A 16,271-nucleotide genomic window follows, 5' to 3' on the forward strand; every position below is an offset into this window, starting at 1 on the left:
GATGTGGATTCTGAAGACACCATTAAAGCTGTCCAAAGTAAGAAACCGTATCAGATGATTCTCCTTACTCATGGGTTTACGTCGAGAAGAAGCTTCAATGTGAAAGTGAAACAGAAAGAAGTATACGGTGAAAACCATTTGGTACACAGCCTATTTGTGACTTGGGTAAGTGATTTATTAGGAAGGGCCCCTTAGGTGTCATTTCATACTTGGTAATGATCTGGCCACTAGTGGTCTTTCATGTTATTCAATGTCAGTGTCACATGGCATTTTTGGTACACTTGTCAGATATTTGTGTAATCCAGAGAGAATCCTGCTCCCCTACGGCACGTCACACATCCGATGGTTATATAGGAGTATTCGGGCATGCACCCTAAGAGGTTCTTAGCCGTCGCATGTAAGCTGAATACCATGTTGTGTCGTATAAAGGAGCCCCACACGTCAACCTATTAGATGATGGAATGTGTTGCCTATTCTCACTTGGCTGGGGATTATCGATCTCCTCCTTGTTTGTCTCTGTCTCTTCTTCCCTCTTCGATCCCTAGGATCTCTCTTGACTTACTCTGTGACTATAATATTATAGGTCTCTATAGTACTCTGTAGTTCTATAATCTTGCAATAGATATGTACAATCAATCTACTACTAAAAAAAATTAGAATTATAAACAAAGATATTCTCTCTTTACCTTTGATGATGAGAAACTTTCACCGAAATCAAAATAAATCCCTTCTATCTTGTATTGGTATAAAGGCGTTTCTATAGTAAGTTTCCTCTATACCATCCAATTGGGATCCTCTTAATGCCTCATAACCATTTCTTATGTAAATGGTACCCTAATATAAAAAATTTGTAAGGTATTATCCATTGTGCATTCTTTAGTTCTCCATTCATTTAGACTAGGTTTTGGCCGCCAAGAAAATTTTCCAACGGAAAAATTTGACAAAAAGGGAATCCCATGGTCAATTTTCCATTACTTTTCTTGGTATTTTCCAAATGGAAAACTCTCCACTCTTTACTCTTAAGACTACCAAATATAAGCCTAAAAAATGAGTGGAAGGAAAGGAGGAAAGGAGGAAGAAAGGAAAGTATCCCATCCTATGTGGCCATTTATTTTGGACGAGTTGGACTTTACCACGTGGCAGACTCTTAAGCGGCCAACTAAGCTGCCAACTATTCCATTACTTTTCTTAATAGTTGGAAGTGGGACCCAACTATAGAGAATGACGTGGCAGAAGCACGTGGAACTCCATTGAACAGCCACCTAAGGCGCTTAAGATTAATTTAAAAAAAAAAAAGGGTAAAAAAGCTGCGGAGATTCGCTTCGGGTCGCAAGTCGCAACGACAAAGGTGGGAGAGGAAACTATCTCTCTCTGTCTCTGAGTCTCAGACTTCCACCATCTCTCTTGTCCTGTGCTGCTGTGCATCACTAAGAACCAACTCGATTTTCTCCTCAAAAATTATTTATGATTAGAGACTAAAAAGGACTAGAATTAAGAATTAGGTTTTCAGTAATCAGATCTGTTCGATTCTTTTGTTTCTTCACTGTGTAGACCATTAAATTTCCAGAGCTCAAGGGAAAGAAGAAGAAGGAGGGGATCTTGAAAGGGTTGAAGACAAGAAGACAAAGGTTGGAGTAATTCTTTCTTCTTCTTTCGTCTTCTTCTTTCATCTTCTTCTTTAATGCATTGTGGTAAGGAGGTTACTTGGTTGTTGACTTGTTGGAGAAGAATTAATGGAGGCGATTCAGTAATTTAATGAGCCTTACAGAAGAGGGAGAGTGAAGAAGCACGTGGTTCCTCAATCGTTTCCAACCGTAAGATATGGACTTCAAAAGCAGAAGCAGTTATTAAAATTGGGGTCACCCTTCACCTGCTTACTTTCCAGGCAATGCACGCCTGTCAACTACACCTCTCTCTCTCTCTCTCTCTCTACTCCTTGCTTCACTTCTCACTCCTTTGGAGATTTTGTCTCTCTCTCTCTCTCTCTCTGAAACTTTTTGAAGCTCTGAAATCTGGAAACCTTGCCTAGGGTTTCTTTCTGGGAGATCCGAGGTGATTCTTCACGATTGGCATTGTTAGTGACTGAGAAGAACGAAGGAACGAAGGAGTAAGGAGGAAGATGTTGTTGTTTAGAAGTGACAATGGAGTTTTTCTCATTCTCGAAGATTACTCGTTAAGATCAGGAGTCTTACGCTTTCGTGACAGATAATGCCGAAGCCGGAAGGCTAGATTTTCGATCATTGAGGGGATTTTGTCTCCTTTTCAGTGAACATGAGAAGAATCCGGCGATTTTTTTATCGGTTTCTTCTTCTGTTCGTCACTGCATTACTGAGATCCACTGTTTACCCCTTGACGGAAAAGGAGATCCTGCTTGAATTCAAAGGAAATATTACCGACGATCCTTTTAATACCTTAAATTCGTGGCAACCAGACAGAGATCCTTGCACGGATTACCGTGGCGTGTTTTGCAATCCCCAAGGATTTGTTGAGAGAATAGTGTTGTGGAATACAAGTCTCGCTGGAGTGTTGTCGCCGAGCTTATCTGGTTTGAAATTATTGCGGACATTGTCGTTATACGGGAATCGATTTACTGGTTCCTTACCTTCAGAATTTGCAGAGATAGTGACACTGTGGAAGCTTAATTTGAGTACTAATGTGTTATACGGACGGATTCCTGAGTACCTCGGAGATCTTCGGAGTCTTCGGTTGCTGGATTTGTCTAGCAATGGCTTAACCGGAGTAATTCCTGAAGCTCTCTTCAAGAACTGCTTCAAGACGAGGTTCATTTCTTTCGCGCACAACAGTCTCTCCGGTTCAATTCCTCTATCTATTGCAAAATGCTCGAAGCTTGTCGGATTCGACTTTTCTTTCAACAATCTCAGTGGAAGTTTTCCAGCACAGATTTGTGACCCTCCGAGCATGTCCTATGTATCCCTGAGAAACAATTCTTTAGAAGGAAACATCCCAAAGCAGATTTCGGAGTGCCAAAGCTTGAAATTTTTGGATCTTGGAAGCAATTTTTTTACTGGTTTGGTTCCTTTCAATCTTCTTGGACTGAAAAATCTCAGCCATTTCAACTTATCGTCAAACCAGTTTCAGGGAGATATCCCCGCGATACAAACCTGCAGCGATCGAATGGAAACTTTTGATGTTTCAAGAAATGATTTAAGTGGAGAGATCCCTCCAAGCCTTAAGAATTGCAGAAGCCTAAGGAGTTTGGATGCAAGTTTTAACCAACTCAACGGCAGTATTCCGCTGGAGCTCGGAAGCATTGAATATCTACAGGTTCTTGATTTGCACAACCTTCGCCTTACTGGTGAAATCCCAAACGAGATAAGCAATTGCAGATTTTTGCTTGAGCTGTGAGTCCAATATCTATCGACCTAATCTAATCTACAGATTGCTTTTCTTTGAATCAAACTTTGACATCACAAGCTTATTTTGCAGGGTTCTTTCCGGGAATGGCTTACAGGGAGGAATACCTTCGACCCTATACAACATGACATACCTGAAAACTCTTGACCTACATCAGAACCATCTCAACGGAAGCATATCACCGAATCTGGGAAAGCTGTCTTGGATTCAATTGCTTGATCTATCGGAAAATTCACTCTCAGGGCCAATTCCTGAGTCCCTTGGAAATTTAGCATTGCTGACTTACTTCAATGTTTCCTTCAACAACCTCACCGGGGAGATTCCTGCCATTCCCACCTTGCTGAAATTTGGCGCCGCCGCATTCTCCCATAATCCTGGGCTTTGCGGCGCTCCTCTTAATACGCTCTGTGAAGGCAATCACACCACATCGACTTCAGGGAAAGCCAAGGTACTGAGTGTTTCAGCAATAGTAGCCATTGTTGCTGCTGCAGTAATCTTCACTGGGGTTTGCGTGATCTCCTTCATGAACATAAGGGCTAGGAGGAAGAGGGAAAACGAGGTGTTGGTTGTGGAGAGCACCCCGCCTGCTTCAACAGATTCAAACGTTATTATTGGGAAGCTGGTTCTGTTCAGCAAAAGCCTGCCTTCAAGGTATGAGGATTGGGAAGCGGGGACAAAAGCTTTGCTTGACAAGGATTGTCTAATTGGTGGGGGGTCGATCGGGACAGTTTACAAAAGCAGTTTTGAAGGTGGAGTCTCCATTGCAGTGAAGAAGCTCGAGACACTAGGAAGGATCAGGAACCAAGATGAATTTGAGCAGGAGGTTGGGCGACTGGGCACTCTTCAACACCCCAACCTCGTTGCTTTCCAAGGCTACTACTGGTCCTCTACAATGCAGCTAATTCTGTCCGAATTCGTTTCCAATGGGAATCTGTATGATCATCTACATGGAGTAAGTTTGCCTGGCACCAGCACCAGTGGTGGCAGGAGTGAACTGTACTGGTCTAGGAGGTTTCAGATTGCCCTTGGAATAGCGAGAGCTCTTGCTTACCTTCACCATGACTGTAAACCACAAGTACTACATCTTAACATCAAGTCCACCAATATACTTTTAGATGAAAGATACGAAGCCAAGTTATCTGATTATGGATTGATCAAGTTGCTACCCATGTTGGGTAGTCATGGTTTAACCAAGTTCCACACAGCTGTTGGATATGTTGCACCAGAGCTGGCTAGTCAGAGCTTAAGGTTCAGTGATAAATGTGATGTCTATAGCTTTGGAATCATCTTACTAGAACTGGTTACTGGGAAGAAACCGGTAGAAAGTCCAGTGGCAACTGAGGTGGTGGTTCTGTGTGAATACGTTAGGGGATTGTTGGAGAATGGCGCAGCTTCAGATTGCTTTGACCGAACCTTGCGAGGGTTTGCAGAGAATGAGCTGATTCAGGTCATGAAGTTGGGGTTAATATGTACTTCTGAGGTACCTTCCAGGAGACCCAACATGGCAGAGGTTGTTCAAGTTCTGGAATCCATTAGATCTGGTTCAGAATCACAATAGTCAAAGGGAAGAATTGAAGATGGGGTCTCAGACCCCTAAAAGAGTTGTTGGTTACTTGGTTTGGTGTAGATTAGGTACCTAAATATTCCAAGAAAGAAAATGGGACCCCCGGAAGCATTTGGAAAAAAAGGGGGGGGGGGGGTGGACGCCTGGACGGGGAGATATGGAAAAAACACGAAAACATTCTTTTTTATTCTTTTTGTGGTTATCAACTTACCGTTGTGAATTGAGGGAATTCTTCATTGTTGAAATAAAATCAGTTAATTCTTCCATCATTTGCAGTCTTAGAAAATGAAGAGCCAGGACCACTCTTTCTATTGTCTTCTGATTTTCAAAGCATCTCTGACAGATTGACTAACCAGTATCCTAGCCCACAAATGGTGTGCTTGGAATTCATGTTGCATTGGTTGCAAAATTTCTAACCCATGACCACTAAGTAGAATATGTTATTGTATTAGTTGAAGAATTTCTAATCCACTTTGATCAACTACATATACCCATGGTGTAACTCCAGAGTGGATATGGACTTTCATTGTAACAACATCTTGATTGAATGATGGCTGGAACAGAATCCTCTAAGCCCAGTTACCAGAAGCAGGTGAGGCAACAGGGTTCAGTTCCATTTCTTTGGGAAGAGAAGCCAGGCACACCAAAGAAAGAATGGAAGAATTCTCACTCCCAGGCTATAGTAGTAAGCACATCTTTACCTCCAGCAAAGCTTGTTGTTTCAGTTCCCTTCAAATGGGAGGAAAAGCCAGGGAAACCACTGCCCTGTTTCTCCCAGCCAAAACCAGATTCACCGTTTCTTACCCTTTCCCCATTTAAGCTCACTGGCTTCCCATACCTTTCCATATTCTCTTCAAGCACATCTTCCTCGAGTACAACCTGTCACAAGTTGACCAATGTATTTCAGAGGGGAAATGCTGGTGATGAGGATGAGGAAGGGGAAGAGGAAGGAGAAATGTTTGAATTTGATTTTGACTCCCTAGGCTTTGACACAGATGAGTCTATTGCTGTTCCAGTGCAACAATCTCCAGTGAAGGGAAGTAACGAAATCCCATCCTCACCGATGTCCGAAACTGATAGTGATGCAAGTAGTTATGCAACCGGCCGTTCAAGCCTTGTTGGAGCTTCTTTCTTGGAATGCCTCTTTCCATTGATTTCAACAGATTGTGATCTTGAGGTTGGCTGTCATGAAAAGAATAACCATCCAGAGCAGCAGACCAAAGAATCCGGTGGTGAAAGCAATTGCAACTTACTGGTAAGAAGACCACCAACGCTTGGAGAGTTGATACTGATGAGCCGAAAAAGAAGTTACAACTGGAATGCCACTCAAACAAGGAAGGAGAGCCTAGCGTTGGTTAATTCTCCATCCCATGCCTTGGTTTTAACATTATTGACTGCTTTTCAATTATACATCTATAATATAAGTTTCCATTAAATTTCATAATCAAAAGTAATGCAAAAATTGCAGGAGAAATTCTGATTTATTTGCCATATAAATTGAATGGTCACCGTTCAACTGCTTCAGGCCTCGGGTGGCAAGGCCACAAGAACGGTCTGACCAGAAAAATAATTTAAATAGCTTAAGGGGGGAAAAGTGATCTTTATCTGTACAAGGGAATCAATTTTGCATAAGAATTATGAAGTGAAATTTGTAAAAGGATTCTCTAACTCTTTCCTGATTGCAATCATGGTAGGGATTCATGAAGAAGAAAGCTTTTGGATGCTGCTTCTTTGGAACCAGTGGAAGCAGGATTGATGACTCGTCCAGGGGGCGACAGATGCAGATGCAGATGCAGATGCGGAAACTATTGTAGAAGATCATTCTTCTTTCTAGTTTTATGGTCCAGCTGAAATCAGTTATTTGTAATTTATCTTCTGAATCACCTTATCATTCATCACTGGACCCTTCTGTACAAAAGGTCTTTTTAAGTTCTACAGTCAGTTACTTCTCCAAGCTCCCATTAGTTTCTTGCCTTGTAATTTAATTTTGATGCAGAAGTTACTTGAGCACCTGCAACTCTGAAACCATTGATATCAGCATTTCTCATGAAGTGATATCTATAGGTGATCTGAGGCCACAGCTTGGACATTTAAATAAAAGCATTCAAACTATGATCTACAGGTTTCGGAGATTTTCCGAATCCGTTCCATAACTACAGGAATATCGTTCTCAGTTAATGTAGTGAAACAACAGCGGAACCATCCAGGTTCAATGCAGTGACAAGATGATCCAGGAGTTACATTGATCTTAGCTATGTTCAAAAGTTTATCCCATAGCTCAAGCTCCCCTTTCTCACTGTAAGATCGGCTTAACCCACTCATATTTGCCCAGCAGTAGAAACCCCCACTGCTCTGCATGCACTCGATGCCCAATTGCTTCAGCCCTTCCACAAACGCCAAGTACATTATCTGAATCCTCTTCCTATTGGTCTCAATATATTCCTGGATGAATCTTGCGTCTGAAAGCATTGAGGTTAATAGATGTTGCGTGGGAGCTGAAATGGAAGAGAACCTTGCCAACTTTTTAGCAGCAGCAATAACATTCTCATTGAAGGAATAGATAACCCCCACCCTAAAGCCGGGAAGAGAGAGATCTTTGGAGAGCCCATATATAATATGAACCCTGCTCCTGTCAAAGTCTTCTGAATCAAGAACCCTGGCTATGCTCACAAACTCCTGATCTCCATAGGTGGAACCTGCAAATATTTCATCGGAGATGATGTGGATGTTCTTCTCTCTAGCAAAGTCCAGAAGGCTGTACAGCGTATCCCAACTCATCAGACTGCCAACAGGATTTGAGGGGTTTGAAATAAGAACCCCACGGACTTTTAACCCCCTTTTCTTTGCCTGGTTGAATGCACGGTCAAGAGCAGTGATACTCAAACTGAAGTTATCAGTGCTGCGACAAGGAACAGGTATCAGCTCCACCCCAGTTCGCCACTTTATATCTCTGTCAAACCTGCAGATCATGCATCCAATTCAGTTCCAAGACCCACTGGCAGTAAGAGAAGAATTACATCATTTGAGAAGTGGTAAACAGAACTACCCTGGGTAATAAGGTGAGGGAACAAGAAACGCATTTCCGGCATCAGCCAGGCAGAAGCTGAGTATCTCGAGTGCAGGAGTTGCACCAGATGTTAATACAATCTGCGATGGGTTAAATGAAACTGATCTGTCCATGACTTGGGACATGAATCCTGCCACAGCCTGCAGAACAGATAAATTAGTTATGATATTGAAGCTATATATGTTTCCCAGAAAACATATAAAACATGATTCATGGACTCTGGACTTGGTATATATTTAAATAACTAGACACAAATGTTTATTTAGACATGTTAATAAATACTTCATATAATTAAAAAAAGGGATATCACGAATTGAGTCATATTCCATAATATATATGGATTTGTCCACTGCTCATGACATATTTTCAGTATTAATTATTAATTTCATACCGCATACGGGGGGAGCTAAATCTAAAAAGTACCAAAGTAAGCAATGGAACCTGATAATTGTCCAACTCAAGTATTTCATTGAGTTAGAAGAATACATTCGGCACAGACAGTTACTTTGAGCTTAAAAGGGAGTGCCCAGTGCATTAGGCTCCCGCCATTGTGGGGTTTAGGGGGGACATAATGTACGCAGCCTCGCCCCCGCTTCACGGAAAGTACTGTTTCCTGACTTGAACGCACAACCACTAGGTCGCAACAGAGCAACTTTAGTCTGAGTTTTCCAGTCAATAATAATTTCTATTATCTTGTTTCCCCATCCCACCCATCCTCATCACCCACCCCCCCAAAAAAAAAAAAAACACAAAAAAAATGACAGCAATACGGGTTTGAAGTTTTAGTCCAGATCTACTTACCTAATGCAGATGACCCCCTAATAGTGAGCGAATTTTGATGCAACACAGAAGCTCCAGACTTAACGATGGAAGAAGAAATCCCAAAGTGAAATAAAACTAACTACTTCACCTCTTGCTTCCTCCATTGTCATGGGTTAATTCCTTTCTGCTTAGGTAGAAAGCCTTATAACATCTTGCAAGGTCCTAAGCTAAGCAATCCAAGAGTTCACCATAGAACTAAAAGACAAAAGACCAATTCTTCACTAACAACAAAAGCTCCTCAGAATAACCACATAGCAAGTAACAAGAAAATTAAACCTAGCAACCAAGTTAAATTCTGAATTAATAAATTAAAGCATAAGCTAGACACACTAAATACCACAATTTAAGTAGGAAACTAATTAACTAAATCTTGTTACTAAACATGTCCTTAATATATGAAAAAACATTTCGGTGAATTGGAAACGTCAACAGCAGTGTAGATGTGGCCATCGATGTCTCAAAGTTATATTTACTATGCCCTAATGGCATTCATTTCATAAGGCATTGGACATCTTCTCTCTTGTAGTTCAGACGAATCCATTTATAGTTATAAATCAAGTTTGCACATTCCCTTCAAAGTTACCTTAAAATAAAGTTAAATACTTACTGAGGTTCAATTTGATTGCTACACAGCAGTCTCTATTATCAACTTACCTACGCAAAATAAATGAAGTATACCAAAACAAGTTACCTATATATCTAATTCAAAAAAAAAAAAAAAAAAAAAAGGAAGAAGAAGAAGAAAAAAAGCATAGTTTAGATCAGTATAGACGATTAGAAGATTATCCTTTTGCTGAACAAAAACTTACCGAATCCTACACCAACTTAAATGACCCAAGCACATCTTTCAAAGATCGCACATTTCGATGTGAGGAAGACAGGTGTTCTAGAATATTATTCAAGGAGAAACATGACCTTGCTGTGGGGGACACAACCCGATTCTCATGCTTTCATGATGATTGAATGGATCATCCCATATATCATAAATAAATTGGCACTGAATCAAATAGAAATTCCTATTACAATGAGGTGGAGCCTATCCCGGCCACCAAAATGACAGATGATGTCACTCTTCTCGCAGAATTCCTGAATTTAAATGTACTAGTCAATAGTTCACTCAATAGAAAGATGGAATTGTCTTCATAAGATAAGTGATACATCAAATATCCTGCACTGAGTCTCATTCCACAATAACAAGATCAGTTCACAGTTTCATTTTATCTTTTCTCCCCAACCAACCCCACACCCCCCCCCCCACAAAAAAAAAAAAAAAAAGACACTTTGCTAATTGCTAATAGATATAATAACCAATATAGTGTTAAATCACTGTTGTTTCCAGTGGTCCAAGATTTTTATTTCTATGATACTGAACACTTTAATATTGATAGATTCTAATGCCCTCCAAAATAAACATTTATGCATTTAACATAACCATAAGCTACATCAAGCCAACAAACATTGGAGATCATATCAAGCATGATTCACATGTATAACTGATAATTCACAGTAATTACTTGTCTGCTCCCAAAAGACCTCGACCCCATTCTCTCTCTTTCTCTCTCACTCACTCACTCACTCACTGCTCAGACACACAAAATGTAATACTAACCAACTTATATTTAATGTAGCAGATAGAGAATACAGCTCAATTTCTTCTACACCAAGATTCAAGTTCAAGCCGTGATCCAGGCTTGGCATGAGATCATTTAAAATCTAAACCATAGAAAAGCTGTCAACTTTCGCACCCTTCAGCATCAATTGTTCTAAACTTCCTTTAAACTCACCTACAGGTTGTCGACAACTGAGACAAAGCTTTTTTGTTCCTAAGGGGGAGGGGAACAATTTCTATTTAATGTCAGAACGGCAATACTGAATCTGTTACTAAAGTGGTGGTCAAATTTCAAACAACCTGTGGAAACACCTATGGAACAAACAGAGCACACAGGTAACCTGCCATTCTTATATCTGCAAGTTATACTCGTAAAGAGGAATGAACTTAGTACATGTTAATTGATATTTCTATATAATTGGCCAAATCAGCCTCCAATTCTTCTGACTAGATAGCGCAACAATACCATAACTGACCGGTACAAATTGAGATTTTGGGTTGAAATGTTGAACCCTTTATCAGTATCAACTGGATTAGAACTGCAATCTAATATAAATCAAGCATTGAAACACTGGGGATTGCAAATCCAATTAAAACATTCAAATAGTCAACAATTGAACATACTGCCCTTACCACTTTGAACTCCATCAATCCATCAAACGGCTGATAAGTGGCAATCCCCCGTATACTCAAATCCCCACCTCCCCCTGCGCCAATTATCGAATCCTTCACATTCTCAGCCAGCCAATCTCGAACCAAATCCAACGACAACTACAACAACCAAAACCAGGAAAAAAATATTTTTAACTAAATCTCCAACCATCTCTAACCCACAAAGATTAAACAAAAAAAAATAAAATAAATAATCTCAATTGATGCAAGAAACGAAAGTCAACAAACGAAACAGAACAGGGAAAGCTTACCGTATTCTCGGCCAATCCAAGTTGAATAACACCATCCGGATTATTCAAAGTGTCATAGGGATCCTCGGTGACCTTCTTGAGCCCAACATAGTAAGGAGCATCAGCAGATTTCGCAATCGTATTAGCTCGAGAAGATATATAAGCCGGGGCAGTCGATGACCTCGAGAATAGACTAGATGAAGACCTAGGTAACCCAGAAGGCTCAACAAGCTGTCCCGAAGACTGAGAAGGCGAAGGAGGAGACGAAGAATTGGAACGATTCCTCCGGAGGTAAAGCTGCAAGAAGTAAAATAGGGCACAAGGGATGACTGACCCTAAGATAAGACCACCCCTACCTTGAACTACCCCCTGCAAGGGTACTATTATTCTCATGGCCGTTCCTCCACCACCACTGGTGCCCTTGGGATCTTCTTCGTTTTCCGGGTTTCGCCGGAGACCGGTCATCATTTATGGAATATCTTCATGGAGTCTGGTTACAAGATTAAGCTCTGGAGTGTTATTGAAGCTGGTTGAGGTGCGATGAAGCGTGAAAGAAGAGAGAAGAAAAGCCAAAGAAGCAAGAGTGGGCAGAGAGAACACGAGAAGGATAGAGAGAGAAAGAGAAGAGAGAGAGAGAGAGAGAAGAGAAGAACGGAGTCTCGTTTCTTGTTTTATTGGTTTTGTTGGAGGGAGCGATGAGAAAGGGTACAGGTGGACCAGAGAGAGAAGCGAGAATTTTGCGCCGTTACTTCTTGGGAGAGATGATGGATCTTTTTATTGCGATATTTTGGGGTTATATGGATTTACTTTAATACCCTTGAAGCGTTTCTGGATTAACCGAATGATCCATCTCATGATTATTTAGACTCGAACATCGCCTCATCACTGTAGATGATGGAATCAACGGTCTATAAGCACAGGGGAATGGGACACCGTATTGGTTGATGGGTGACGCATCTATTTTTGCTCTGAAAAAAGAGAGACAGCTAGGGGAAGGAGTGGGGGCCATGTATATATTTCCTCCTTCAACAAAATTTTGAATCTCTTTTGGGCTTGGCTCGTTCGGGCCAACAGCCCCCACTATCAATGTAACATGGTAACTAAAGGTGTTATTCGGTTCGGTTTTGGTGTAGATGGTTTAATTAGGTTTGATGTAATATTTTTTAACTAAAATCAAAATCGAATCATTTAATAAATAATATTATATATAAAAATTGAAATCATTTATAAACGACTTCGATTTATATTATTTTTAATGATTTTTTCGTGTTTTTTTTTTATCTAAACAACTTTTTATCTTTAAAATTTTTAGTGATATGGATGTAAATTGTAATATTGATTTGAATTGTTTATTGTTATATGTTTTTTTTTTCAATGGTTGTTTAATGTAGACTTAAACTTTTTTTAAATTGAAATGTATGTGAACTTAACATCGAATAACTTAAACTTACTAAATATATGTTAATCGGTTAACGGTTTGTTTAAATGGTTTATCAATGGTTTAAGCGAGTCATGTTTCAATTTTAAAACCAAAATCAAACAATTTAATAAACGGTTTCATGATTTTGGTGTAAACGGTTTCAGTTTCAAATTCACATGCACATTAAATCCCTTTCGTAAATGACAGATGAAGAATCAGCTCTCTCTGATTGGTATGGAATCCTAATATATCATCATTCTTTCAAATCGATGTCTATGACAACCTTTTTCGGATCAATCTAGGCCTCTATTTGGTTGCAAGTAGCCATTTCCAAACAACTAAACTCTGGCACCAGGCCACCCTTTCTATGCAATGGTTGATTATGAGGATTGAGTACTCTAATATGAACCTTTGGATAACTCAACCCCATAAAAGTGCTATAAGGAAAAGGAACCCAATACCATACCAATCCATGTCAAACCACTTTTGTAATCAATATGCCACCAATACTGGGCCAATGCAAGGATGCGCAAGGGCATCTACTGAGGGATTTTTTAATTTGTAAGGGCTAGGGAAGTCATTTCAGGAGGGGCTATGTTTGAGCGCAAGGCCACATAACCAGGCAATGTTCTTTTTCCCTTTTTAATTTTTCAGATGATCATTTAATTGGGTCTTGTTTATTTATTGAATGTGTTTATCATATTTGTTGAGTTATAGTGACTTGTCAAGTTATATACTTAATTTGAATGCTTATGAGACCCTAACATCAAGGGTTACTTAGGGGTCTACATTTGTACATTTCCATCATCCATCAATAACAGATTGTTGCATTTATAAAGTTTTTAGGGAAAAAGAAAGCACACAACATCAGAGTTCTGATTCCATCATACATCCTCTTACATAATGAGTCATGGAACTCATATTGACACTCTTCTAATTTTACCATGTGGACCACACATGTATTATCATTATTTACTCCACCGTTAGTGTGACGTACAAATTCATCCCCGCAACGGTGTGATCGTGTGGGAACCTCTCACCTAAGCTTAATACCCATAAAAACTCTTTTTAATGTAAAATGTCCAACAAACATGGCCCTGCAACTATAAGGTTGGATTTTCAAACTGAACAAACAGTCAAGGAGGATTAAACCGAGTTATAATTCTTTTGGGGAAAATATTTTGTTTTTTAAGTTATTTTCTATTGAAACATAAAAACAAAAAGCTTACACATTACATTTATTTTATATTTTAACTGTCTATTCTTTCTAACACTTATTATTAAAAAAAAAAAATTAAATAAATAAATAACATATTTATTACTGTTTTTATATGAAGGCAAACCATATTTAAGCATCTTAATTCTTACATCAATCAATAATGTACCTTTATATTGCTTGTTTTATGGTACCCTTATTTTATTTGTCAAGTTTTGAGGTAGACAACTAAAAAAATAATGGTTGTTTATTTAATATATATATATATATATATGTATATATATTAATACTATTCATGTCATATTTTTGTTAGTGATTGATGAAAAAATGTATATTGTTTAATTATTATCGTAGTAGTTTTTTCCCGCTCAAACGTGCATGTAATTGTTTGCTATTCTTTTTTTATTTTTTTATTTTAACTAGAGTCCCCTCCTCTACAAAAGCTTCTTTCAATTATTATATTGCTAACATGGAGGCTTGAAACTCAAATGCATCATCTCTTAGGAATATAATCCACTATTGTAGAAGAAAAAAGCAAAAAACTGTTATTAATAAAAAAATTATTTTTATCTTTTTAATCTTTTATTTATAATAAAAATTGCTTTAAACTCGGATGATGCCGATGCTCTATTTTATTCAAATCAAATTTCATCACTAGAAATAAATAGAATTAATCCAATATGCCCAATGATGGAGACAACTAAAAAGAAAAATAGACATTTAAGGGGGCCTTTTGGAAAATGCTCAATGAACTTGTTAGGTATTATTTATTTGACAAATGTTGCTCTTGAAGGTGAGTTTCTATTTATTTATTATTATTTTTTAAAATAAAAATTATGTTTTCTCTCTCCTATAAGACATAATGGAGTTCGAGAATTTCTTATTCTATTCTTTTTATTTTACTTTTATTAACGTAATTCATCAAAAATTTAGAAATTTCACCAGTATTCTATGTTAGAAAAAAAAAAAAAAAGCATGTAAATGAAAATTTGTAATTGCATTATATGATGATTGATTTTTTTTTTTTTTAAATAATTTGGATTTAACTTTAGACTATACTTTGGTCTCTATTAGATAGTTGTATTAAATATAAATTTGACAAATGGTATATATAGGTGTGTTACCCCTAAAAAATACATAAAGCCACCCACGTTTGCCATTTTCCTACCATGTGGAAACTAGTGAACTTTGTAGAAATCGTCAATCTTAATGAACTTTACTCTAACCACCTTACCAACTATGGTGAACATTCATTCCTCTAGAAGTAGGTGATTGTGTGAAAAACAGTTTGATATCTTTTTTGTTCTATTAATTTGCTATTTTATTTAATGGCTACTTCAGGTTTAAAGACCCAAAATTAGGGCTCGTATCCGATTATGATTCATTGGAATCAACCATGATCGATGAGGAGTCAGTGAAAATCAGCCCAATATTGCCCTAACCCTAGATTTTGAAATATGATTGATCAAAATTGGGATTCCTATATGAATCAACTAATGGGACTAGGAATTTAGTTTACGGTATCATGACAGACTAGTATCAGTTATTGAGTTCTACTTGCTTAAGAGAACAAACTCGCAGGACAACTTGATGGGAACCTGAGCTTGAGTCAAATGGTTACAATCAACATTGTGCAATACAAGACAACAATCATTAACACTTGTAAGCATGCTTATCCCTATTGGGTCCATGTCTGATATTATTATTATTATTATTATTTTGTGAAAAGACATCTATTGATTTATAAGTGTTGAGTAAGAATTACAATCTTTCATCAACCATGGACTAGTCGTACATTGACTAAACAGGGTCTTTTGGGGTAAGGAATCTGTTAACATGTTGGACTCCTTAATAATAAAACAGAAGTAACATATATACTAGAAAGTAAGTCGTAATATGCCTAATATCTGAAATTAACACCAAGATGAATAGCTGAACTAACAAACTATGCTCCTGCATATAGGAAAAATAATTCTTTATATTAAATCAAAGCGTTGTTTTTCATTAAAAATACACATCTTTAATGTATTCGCCAATCCTTATTACCAATAGCAGTCAAATATAATCCCATATTAGTTTGCAAGACTATTTTCAAAATCTTGGTCAGTTTTTTTTTTTTTAGATAGAAGATGAGACTTCCTTTTTAGAGGGTTAAATCTTGAAGCGATTAAATTAGGGCAAAGGGACCCGTTATGCAGAACCTTTTCGGATCTTGACACAACTTTTCATGACCGGATGCCCGGGGACCAAGAAGGCCAGCTGAGGGTTGGGTTGTTTCTTTATTAAGGGTATGGTT

General features: G+C 38.3%; 3 protein-coding genes across 3 annotated transcripts; 2 read left to right on the top strand and 1 right to left on the bottom strand.

Moving 5' to 3' along the window:
• The first annotated feature begins 1,338 nt into the window (after positions 1–1,338).
• Positions 1,339–5,208, top strand: LOC122060169 (probable LRR receptor-like serine/threonine-protein kinase At1g12460). Its single transcript, XM_042623365.1, has 2 exons — positions 1,339–3,362; positions 3,448–5,208. The coding sequence occupies exons 1-2, from the start codon at positions 2,272–2,274 to the stop codon at positions 4,931–4,933; spliced, it is 2,577 nt and encodes an 858-aa protein (XP_042479299.1). The 5' UTR covers positions 1,339–2,271; the 3' UTR covers positions 4,934–5,208.
• Positions 5,209–5,345: 137 nt separating this feature from the next.
• On the top strand, positions 5,346–6,898 carry LOC122060172. Its single transcript, XM_042623369.1, has 2 exons — positions 5,346–6,293; positions 6,634–6,898. The coding sequence occupies exons 1-2, from the start codon at positions 5,487–5,489 to the stop codon at positions 6,751–6,753; spliced, it is 927 nt and encodes a 308-aa protein (XP_042479303.1). The 5' UTR covers positions 5,346–5,486; the 3' UTR covers positions 6,754–6,898.
• Positions 6,899–6,982: 84 nt separating this feature from the next.
• LOC122060170 (probable aminotransferase ACS12) lies at positions 6,983–12,072 on the bottom strand. Its single transcript, XM_042623366.1, has 4 exons — positions 11,361–12,072; positions 11,071–11,208; positions 7,986–8,146; positions 6,983–7,898 (listed from the first exon to the last, which is right to left on the bottom strand). The coding sequence occupies exons 1-4, from the start codon at positions 11,805–11,807 to the stop codon at positions 7,049–7,051; spliced, it is 1,596 nt and encodes a 531-aa protein (XP_042479300.1). The 5' UTR covers positions 11,808–12,072; the 3' UTR covers positions 6,983–7,048.
• Positions 12,073–16,271: the final 4,199 nt, after the last annotated feature.

Source organism: Macadamia integrifolia, chromosome 13, assembly GCF_013358625.1.
Source record: "Macadamia integrifolia cultivar HAES 741 chromosome 13, SCU_Mint_v3, whole genome shotgun sequence".
Classification (NCBI taxonomy): Eukaryota; Viridiplantae; Streptophyta; class Magnoliopsida; order Proteales; family Proteaceae; genus Macadamia; species Macadamia integrifolia.